The sequence below is a fragment of the Taudactylus pleione genome, unplaced genomic scaffold (genome assembly GCF_031769625.1).
Source record: "Taudactylus pleione unplaced genomic scaffold, aTauple2 ptg000927l, whole genome shotgun sequence".
NCBI lineage: Eukaryota > Metazoa > Chordata > Amphibia > Anura > Myobatrachidae > Taudactylus > Taudactylus pleione.
In genome coordinates, this window is record NW_028285328.1 from 1,397,872 (window position 1) to 1,408,962 (window position 11,091).

Sequence of the window (11,091 nt, forward strand, 5' to 3'; positions counted from 1 at the left end):
CTCACTGACCTCACTCTGACTATCTTCACACCATACTGTACTCACTGACCCTGACTATCCTCACACCATACCACACTGACCCTGACTATCCTCACACCATACCGTACTCACTGACCTCACCCTGACTATCCTCACACCATACTGTACTCACTGACCCTGACTATCCTCACACCATACTGTACTCACTGACCTCACCCTGACTATCCTCACACCCTACCACACTGACCCTGACTATCCTCACACCATACCACACTGACCCTGACTATCCTCACACCATACTGTACTCACTGACCTCACCCTGACTATCCTCACACCATACCGTACTCACTGACCTCACTCTGACTATCTTCACACCATACTGTACTCACTGACCCTGACTATCCTCACACCATACCACACTGACCCTGACTATCCTCACACCATACCGTACTCACTGACCTCACCCTGACTATCCTCACACCATACTGTACTCACTGACCCTGACTATCCTCACACCATACTGTACTCACTGACCTCACCCTGACTATCCTCACACCCTACCACACTGACCCTGACTATCCTCACACCATACCACACTGACCCTGACTATCCTCACACCATACTGTACTCACTGACCTCACCCTGACTATCCACACACCAGGCTACACCAATATGACTATCCTCCATCCACTGACTCCCAGATCGTACCATATTACCTGCAGGTCATACTGTACTCATTGGCATATCTCATATGATGTTGAGCATTTCACGTGTTAAGTTCCCAAAGTCGAAGTGTTCCTTTCAGAGCTCTTACTGCAAGGAGAGAACTTTACCTCACTAGTAGAGTAAAATGAAAGGAGAACTATTGGTACATTTATACATGGTTCCCAATGCGTCTCGTTGCTTTGCTGGATGTCAGTCACTACGGTATAGTTCAGTGTCTGTTAAATGTATCTTGTAGAATGGCTTAAGCTGGTGTCACACCAGATGTTTCCACTCAGCAGAAAAACGGTTCAGAGTGTAATCTGGGGGTCATTCAGACCCGTTTGCAAGTGAAGGATGCTTGCAAGCGGGTCGATGTTGGGCGAATGCGCACGACGGAGGGAGCTCCGTCGGGCGCATGCGCGAGACCCGGCAAGCGACGAGGAATACGTCGCTCGGGGTCTCACACCAAAGGGGGCGTGCTGTCGATGGTGAGTGACAGCACGCCCCCTTTGGTGGGCGTGCCAGGGGCGTGGCTGCCAGACGGAGGCGTTGCCATGGGAACGCCTACCGTCTGGGTCCGGCCCCACTGACATCATTAGTGATGTCAGTGGGAGTGATTTTGGCTCTGATAGAGCCAAAATCACTCCAGGGCTTGCGGTCACCGAGACCCTACCGCAGGGTCTCGTCGCAAGCCCGATGGTCGCGATGGTCTTGACCATCATCATGGACTCTCGCATTAGCTGTGGGTGGTAACCCACAGCTATGCGAGCGTCCAAGAGGCCGCTCCATTTTTAGGGAGGAGGGCACTGATTCAGAGCGTCCAGCTCTGAATAAGGACCTCTGTGCGGCCTGAAAAGATGATCATCATACCTGTAGTGTAACGTGGGTACAGGACAGAAATCTGCTCGTGTGACACCCGAGACTAAACCCTTTTTGTTTAATAGCAAAATTTTATATATTTTCTTACAGTGAAAACTTAAATATTAAAATATCCTGGGTCTCTGCTTTATTCTACATGGAAACATGCACCTTATACTGGGCAATAGAAATATCCTTCTAGCTGCTAAAACAAATCAGCTTCTCCATGTAAACGCTGCTCGGAGGGTGCAGTGGTTACTGGCGTGGGGGCGTATTGGCGCAGACAGTGTCCTGTACCGTTATATTCCCTGGAGGTGTACTGGGACTTGCAGTAATTGGCCTGAGATTTATCATAGTCATTCATTCCTTATCCATCTGCTGTTTGTTATGTATGGTAATCCCACGCCCCGATATAAGCGACTCATTAATCTTCTCTCTGCCTAAAGTGAAAACTGTTATAACTTTTCTTTTAAATAATTGTCTTCACAAGACGTCATCTCTGATTGGTGATTATTAGGTTTTATACATCCTACAAAGCCGCCATTTTCCCACAGCAGGATGTATGTCTGTAAAGCCGTGTAAACCGGATTGCCTGGTTTATGGCGTAATTTCAGTGATTATATTTACACTATATAATGCTGGACAATGTAGTACAGGTTTTCCCAATTCCCGGTTGCTGGTTGGAGGGACGAGATGTGTCCGTTACTATGTAACCTGGTTGGGAAATGTTACATGGATGTTTGTGCGTTTTTATACAATGATCGATGTTTTAGAAGAGAAAACTGCAGAGAGTCATTGGCTCCAACCTGTATTCTAAATCCGGAAGATATTTATAAAGGCAAATGATGAAACGACGTGTTAACGATGTGTGTTATGGTTTAATCATTGCCCCAGGTGAATGTACGGAGCTATGCAGGTACTTCTGTGCTAAGGGTACATGGAGAGTCTTGTGGTGGGATTAGTGCATACTTCCAGCAGGAATTCCTATGTTTAATAATATTTTTTATTAATAGTAATTAAAAGCATAAAAAAAAAAAAAAAGAGATTAAAGAGACGTTTGTGTGACAATCGTTCTGCGCTGGAATTATGGGCCTCCATAAGGGGGTGATGGTTCTCTCATCAATAAGCCCATTTCTGTCCTGATCAACATAGGGACTGTGTAATACCCCATTAATTCTAGCATGTAGTTCCTCTATCCTGCCTGGGGTGTCACTCTGTGCTCTGGTGCTTCTAGCACACTCTTCTCTGTATCTCGAAAGTTTTTTGCATCAGTTGAGTGTGCCAGAAGCACCAGATCAGATAACCAGAGAGCAACACCCCAGGCAGGAAAGAGGAACTGCACGAGTTGTTACAGGTGCAGGGTGCTAGAATGAACACTACGTGTGTGTGTGTAAATATATATATATATATATATATATATATATACACACACACATTATATATACATATATATATATATATATACATACATAGACATTTTTGAGCAGTAGTACTAACAAGTAAAATGTGGCTCCCATGCCAGACCACTAACATGAGGATATTACTCCAGTACTAGCCATATACTGTAGTAATTGCAGTACTGGTGCTATCTGTGGTTCCTTTATCTGTTATCTGGGCTGGCCGAGCATTATGGGAGATGTAGTTGGTAACGAAGGTGAAGGAATCTCACAGCGCTGTGTCTATACAGAGACCCGATGACGCTATAATACAGATACGGAAACCAATAACGCTGCCTCTGTTTTGCTATCTTTATAACAGACGAGATGAACGACCACCAGAACACACTGTCCTACGTCCTCATTAACCCCCCGCCGGACACACGACTGGAGCCGAATGATATTGTGTAAGTACTGATGCACTAGAAGGGTACGCGGTGCGCTCCGTAGGTAGGAAAAGGTCTTAGAAAGCGGATAAAAATGTTACCTATGAAACCACAAGAATGTATGGGTGAACCTAGAACGTTGATTCATTGATAAGTGCCGGACGTATGTAAATGAAGTGGTTTCTCGATTTATCTCTCTGTATGGCATTTTCTCCTAGATATCTCATCAGATCGGACCCTCTAGCCCATGTGGCAAATGACTCCCACAGCCGAAAAAGCAGCAACAGTTATAGGACAGAGCAGACGGGTAATCCGGAAACGCGGGATGAAACGCAGCTATGAGAACGAGCCTGACTCATGGAGACTCTGCCCGATCACACAGCCGAACTGACTTCCGTATCGTGTTTATACGCAGCCAGGCTCAGCCCATGAGTCTCACTCCCAGCTGGACCTCGTTGGTACTCGGGGTGGAGACTGTTGATCCTGCCAACAATCAATACAGGAAGCCTCCCCTCTCTTCCCCCCCCCCCCCATAAAAAAAAAAAATTGCCGGAGCTTGGCACAGACGCAGCACCGAATTGCGGATCCATTTGATAAGCCATAACAGTGACATCCAACCAGTATATCCTTGGTCCTGAAACATCCCGCTACCGCAGCGCAGCCACAGGCCGACATCCCGCTACCGCAGCGCAGCCACAGGCCGACATCCCGCTACCGCAGCGCAGCCACAGGCCGATGGATAATCCACATGATGTGTTCTATCCGCAAACGGTTTGTTCCACAAAGAAGCCAATTCCAGGAGGATATATTGGTGTAAATTGCACTAGTCCGCGCCCCTCTGCGTTGGGTCAGGCTGAGAGAGACTCCCCTGGATGTGTTTTCAGCCCCCAAATTACAAAACGTCTCCTGAACATTGAGATTGTCCCATTGCTTCTCTTTTTGGCATCACACAAAGTACAGTCTCCGATGCGGCCACTTTGTACAGACCATACAGTATTCCGGGTGTTTACGTAGATGTATATTGGTTTATGAAGTCGGCCAATCTATACCCTCGCTGTAATGTGCGAGCAACCGGTACAGTGACAATATATGCCGTGTTTTACAAGCTGCTGATAGGCCCAGGCCAGTTCTGTTATCCTAGCGGTTTAGCGTTTCTTTGCTATATCAATCGCTTCTCCCATTTCATATCTAGCGCTTTTATTTATCGGGTAATTCAGCGTCTGTTTTAGTGGATGATGTAGAACGTAGCAGCCGATGATATGGAGAGAATCGCTAGATCTTGCGCAGTCGCTGTAGTTTTGTTGCTGCCTCCCCTTTAGCAGCTGGCTCGGTCCAATGTGTATTTCAGAGCAGAGCGTCACAATGGCGCTACGAGTCTTAGGCCGATCGTCTCCTGGCGATGAAGAGCAACATTTATTTTTTTCTGTTCCATATATGCCCGTTAGACGGGTTTTGTATTGTAACTCGCTGCTCTAGGTGATTATGTGCCAATATTCGGAGGCTTCACATACCTGAATCTTTATACAATACGGTTTTAAAGCGTTTTCTACCCTAATACGACTTGAATTTATTGTCTTGTACCTGGCCTCCAGCAACGTCATACACTATATAATGATTCTAGCTCTCATCTGTCCTCTTCAGCCTTATATTTGTATCAGGCAGAGTGGTGTTACCCCCGGATACCACACAGCTCTCTGGTTTGGATACAGTTGTCGTATCCCAGGGCAACGGAAATAAACGATTCTGCCTGAAGACAGAAAGACACAGCCGAGAAGCACAGAACAGGAAAACAAGGTATTTAGTGAAAGTTGCTGGAGGGTTTGTACAAATCTATACATTTTCTACAAGTTATCTGATGGTGCCAAAAATAAACTTTATTTAAATCATTTTACTGTTAAAATTAGACAGAATTCCGTTTTCCATTGGGGCAGAGTCATGGACTGTCTCCTGTTCTCGCCCCGGGCGCTGTTATTCCAGGCTCTGCGGGGTACGGGGGGGCCGCTCTCTGAGGGGTAGGTGGGCCGCTCCTTTAGAACGGACATATCACTTATTGGTTTTATTATTAGAGAACTCGTAGTCTCTGTACATTTGTTTTGGGCTCATCGGGGTAAGATGAATATTGATTTGTTTGTTTTTTTGCATTTAATATCAGAGTTAATATGGTGTCCAGGTGCTTTACAGAGAATTGTACTGTAATATTTATACTGCAGATTTACTAAGTACCTGATCAGTATTAATCCCCGTCCATTACCGGGAGTAATATAAATGTATTATTAATGAGGTGGAGTTTCCGGCTGTTATTACAGTCACCTGTGCAGCCGGAACCAATCATCTTATGCCACCGAATAGGCGGCATCCCCATGACTATAATATTGGTACGTTCCATAAAATGGCCGCCTCTCCTGTGTGTAGGTGCCGTACAGGCCACATCTTACGTGATCATTTCACCTATCTTCAGAATGACAAAAGCTTTGGCATAATTGGTCACATATCGTATAGCTGCTCGCAGTGTACTGGTCAGCCGATCGCACCATTTCCCCGCGTGCTGGTCAGCCGATCGCACCATTTCCCCGCGTGCTGGTCAGCCGATCGCACCATTTCTCCGCGTGCTGGTCAGCCGGTCCCGCCGGCTCCCCGCGTGCTGGTCAGCCGGTCCCGCCGGCTCCCCGCGTGCTGGTCAGCCGGTCCCGCCGGCTCCCCGCGTGCTGGTCAGCCGGTCCCGCCGGCTCCATCAGATTGAGCTGGTTCGGATATTATGGACGGACCATCATCCAGTCATTATGATTTTGCGGAACCGTTATCCCCGCTGTCTGTCACACAAATAACCGCAGGTGATGGTTAGGAGTGATGAGATGTCAGAATAAGAAGTATTCCCTCCCACATGTCCCAGGTTATAGAGGGACGGTCTCATCGTCATGGCGCCAGATCATTTGTCGCAACGGTTTGGAGTGTTGGGAGGGTCATCGGCTCCGGTCTACATTTGGTTTTAGTACGTGTGCACCAGACATGATGATGTACAATGCTGGGAATACATGGGTGTGATATAACTGAGCCTGTGCTGCGCGTGGCAGGGGGTGACATCGGCTGCGCATGGCAGGGGGGTGACATCGGCTGCACCCCGGGGTGCACTTACCAATGACGTTAAGCAGAGCAGGCGGTTTCCTTTGCGTTGTGTATATGGCGCATTAGCCCAATTGTGATGCAGTTTTTTACTAAGACCTCCAACCTCCGATACACCGGCCCCTTCCTCTTCCGTCCCACCACCTTCCCAGTATTGCTGCTGTCTGTGTATTACATTGCTGAGACTTACTGTATTATAAATCTAATTACTGTGTTTCCAGACAGCTCCTGTTGTTGGGATTGTTTCAGGTGTTTATGGGACGCAGTTACTGCGCACATTTATTATAGATGTAAACACGTCCCTCGCCCAGCTTGGAGATGATGTTTTATTTATGATATATCAAAATGACCTGACTAATATTCATGAGGGACCTCGCCTACATGCTGCTGCCTCCTTTGTGTGCCCAGTAGGTGCCAGGCTCACCCGCCCACTGTAAGTGTAGTAATGCGGGAGGAAAGCGTGGGGGCATGTACTGGGCCACACCATTTCTGATGGCGGCTCCTTTCCTATAGAGACGCGTTTCACACCATTCCCGCCAATCACCAGGGGGGTATATTGTCACCTTCCAAATAATGGGAATATTACAGACTGATCGCTATATACTTTCCCCACCGTTACTTGATCCCAGACATAAATCCTTTAAGCTGCTATTGGGCAGAGACCCCACATTCCCTCCTTATGTCCTTTTCTTTTTACTAATGTATGTTTCTGTTTTTCTTTTACTAACTTCTCTTTTAGGGGCCTCTGTCAGGTTGTTTGTTACATAAAATTATACAGAAACCTGAGTATTGTTCCTATGTAATAATAGCGTAATGCAGAAATCTCCGGCAGAGTGCTAATTAGCGCTGCCGATCGCAGTCCCTATTATTATAAACAATGTACCAGACTCCAAAAAACGATACTTTTTGAAGTTTGGCCGCGGTAGTTTACATGTCGCTGAGGATCAGTGTCACCTGGAGCCGGGGGGATCAGTGTCACCTGGAGCCGGGGGGGATCAGTGGCATCGGGGAGAAAGTTCCCTGCAGACCAGGGGATAGATGGCCACATTCTGCGCCAGCTTACGTCGGCCAGGAGCTCCCTGAGGTGGTTGAAGTGGGCAGTAAAGGGCGGGAGATGACAGGTCTGAGCTCCTGGGTGTCAGCTGGAGAAGCTGCAGGATGAGGCTCTGCCTCTGTCATACATCCAGGGAGACCGGCGGGGAACTCGCACCTTGTACCCTAGCAGTCACTGATTGACGCCCGGCCCTGACAAACGCCCAGAGAGGTGTCCTGCCCAATATCCAGGCCGTGCTGCAGCTGCCCAAGATATACAGTACAGTGTGCAGATGGGACAGGAGAGCCCCTTCCCAGACTAGCATGGTGCGCATACATACAGTAACTCAGCCTGTTTATAGGGTGCAGCTCTGCCCCCAACACAAATGTTACCTTAGCACCGTTACTCTTCACAGCCTGATTATTGCAGACGACCGGAGCCGCAGGGGAAATGTCAGCTTATCGGAAGTAATTACGTAAATGGGGGAGAACTAATGCCTCCAGTATTAAGAGGAGACTCGCTTTTTATCAGGACGAGATGAAAACTAAATGAACACAAAATTTTTGAGAATTTTCTTCATGATGAATAGGCCCCATCAGGCCTTGTAGGCATAACAAATTAAAATAGATTAATAAATAACATTTCATTAAGGGAAAATGATTCTCTTCCCTTGTCTGGATTTCGCTGTGAAACACAGAAACGGCCTCAATGTAAAGTTCTTTCTTATTTGCTGGACGGTAGAAATTGCGCTTTAGAAACCTTTTGTGTAATTAGATTATAGTAAGAGGTTTCCCAGAGCCCATTTCTCCCACTGCGCAAATGGGAATGATTACAATAATATATAACAATCGTTTCCCATCACTCTGCAAGGAATTAGGAATGTTCTCTCTCTCTCTCCCTCCCTCTCCCCCATTCATCAAAGGGAATTTGAGGTAAAATACCCGAAAACACCTGTTTTCAGGGGTTTACCTGAAATACTAAGTATCCCCCGGAGGTATGAAGGAGGGACAGCAGCGGGTACTGTATCTCCGATATCTATATATAGGAAGATCTCCGGTACCTGCTGAGATCCCTCCATTGCCGCCGGCAGCCGCCTCCCCCATAGGTTTCGCATTCCCGATATTGGCCCCAGCAGCTAACGCCATCTGAAGATAGCGTTAGCCGCTGTAGTCCATGGGGACTTACCTCATGTCAGCCGGCGGAGGGATCGCCCAGATCCCTCCGCCTGCAATGGGCACCACTCATGTGCAGCAGCCTCTGGCCACATCGCAGGGACGGCCTCCTTCCAGAGCCCGTCACCCTGCATGTGTCGGATCATACATTCGGCCGCTATGAGCGCATTTTGCAATGCGATCATGGGCGGTACTGCATGCACTGATCGCATTGCAAAATGCAATCATTAATAAATGGGCCCCTCTCTCTCATTAATTAAATGCAGCTTTAGGTGTAAAAATCTCACACTTACGGTTGTTGCGGCATTTGTGCGCGTCTGGCCGATCCTTCATTTTGTTACTTGTGAGAAAATGATTAAACAGAACATTGTAAAACCTATGTAGATATTATTAATAGGATCCTGGCGGCTGATACACCGTATATAATGTGTTTCCTAGAGAAATGCTGAAACCCGTCAACTATTACTTACTGCAGACAACATACTATAAACCCACCGACACTGCGCACATGAAGACAAGGTTACAAATGTGCCCATTTAATATATATATATATATATAATCTAAACCTTTATCTACTAATGATCTGTCCAATCTCCACATCTCTGTGCGTGACCAGAAGACAACGGTCCAGGCGCGTTAATAAAGAGATGGCAGCTGGTTCTTAGGGGGTCTATGTACTAAGCCGTGGGGAGTGATAAACTACCCACCAATTAGCTCCTAACTAATTTTTCAAACACAGCCTGTAACGTGGCAGTTAAGAGCTGATTGGTTGGTACTTTATCACTCTCCAAGGCATATTACATCTACCCCTTAGCTCGATAATGACCGGCACTAATACAACACTATATACACACCCATGTCTATAGTAATAGGCTGTAAGTGCAGATACGCTGGGGCTGTAGTGACATCAGTGTGCGCAGACGCTGGGGAGGTAGCGACGGCACTGTGCGCATACCCCGGGGGAATCGGCCACGGCAGCGTGAGCCTACCCCGGGGGACAAAGTGGAGAGAGATAAAGTACCAACCAATCAGCTCCTAACTGCCATTTTTCAAACGCCGCCTGCAAATTGACAGGAGCTGATTGGTTGGTACTTTATTACTCTCCACTTTAACACTTTTCAGAGCTTAGTACATCTCCCCCATCTATCCATGTCCATGTGCTAGTGCCTTTTATAATGAACGCCTCAATGTACCTGTGTATAACCTGCAGGACTGTATTATATGCAATACTTTCTACAGAGAGCCACCTCCTCTGGGGTCCCAGGACAATGACTGACACGTGCGGCCATAACAGGTATCACTGGCGCAGGGTGCGCAGCTCTGACCCGCGCCGGTAATAAAGGGAAATTATTTCAGCCATGTAGACAAAGGGCAGCGGACGATGGCTCCGCGCGGATACTGTACCACCTGGATGTGCAGGTACCATCAGAGGAAGTCCGCTGCCAACCTGCTACATGGCATCACCAGGGGCTAATAATCCCCAAATCCGGCAACTTCACCTATAGCAATCTATCATCCTAACGGCGTATTATGTAATGAGCAGATGGAAGTCAGCGTTACATTGTATCATCCCATCATTAGCTGCATGTTTTATCACCTCATTGGTTTGTTATGGGGAAACTACAAATGACGCTGTATGAGTCCTGAAATACCATTTATATCTCATGTATATGCTTTGATGGTTCTTTGCATTGTGTACTGACAATCGATAATACACTGTGTACGTATAATATATATCTATATACACACACACAGTATAATATTGATCATATGTATGTATTGCCACCAGTGAGGAAGCTCGTATTGATACAAGCATATATCATTTTGTTACCTATGTCTTTCCTAGAAGAAGAGATGGTCCCGCCAGGACCCCACAATGTACAGAGCGCATGTATTTTTCTCACTTGCTTCTGATCTTTTGCCAGTATCCGATGTTCCGAGCGCAGATCCGGGAGGATACAGGAGTCGCAAAAGTCATTTTGTACAGTTTTTCTTAAACTCTGTTCTATGTAAAGAAAATATTAAACTGGCGACAGCTGCATGCAGCTATATTACAGGTGTGTGTGGTTCCTTGTGTCATATGCATGAAATACACTGGTCTAAGGGGTTCTCCTGGCTGTTACACCCTCTCCCAGGGGCCATCTGTCTAACCCCCCGCACCCCCACCCCATGCACCGTATAACAGCCCTTACATCTGCATTATACATAGACAGCGCCGGTTCTCATTAATGCCCCATCCCGTCCCGTATGTGGTCGGGGTGATGACACCAGTAGGGGGAAAGAGAGAACCACAATTCCAGGCAAATGAATATGATCTCACCTACACGGTAACATTCTGCAAATCCCCTCCGAGCATCACATCCCGCTGCGTAGATCCGGTTCATCTCTGGGCACCTGGGAAC

At 47.1% G+C, this 11,091-nt stretch overlaps 1 protein-coding gene across 5 annotated transcripts in view; it reads left to right on the forward strand.

Annotated features, from left to right (window-relative positions):
• The window catches only part of KCNT1 (potassium sodium-activated channel subfamily T member 1), a 265,672-nt gene extending 254,929 nt beyond the window's left edge, over positions 1 to 10,743 (forward strand). For all 5 annotated transcript variants that reach the window (XM_088459701.1, XM_088459704.1, XM_088459702.1 and 2 more), the window contains 2 exons: positions 3,301 to 3,385; positions 3,583 to 10,743. In XM_088459701.1, the coding sequence (XP_088315827.1) occupies positions 3,301 to 3,385; positions 3,583 to 3,706 (209 nt within the window). In that variant the 3' untranslated portion in view covers positions 3,707 to 10,743. The remainder of the gene's footprint in view (positions 1 to 3,300; positions 3,386 to 3,582) is intronic.
• The last annotated feature ends 348 nt before the right edge of the window (positions 10,744 to 11,091 follow it).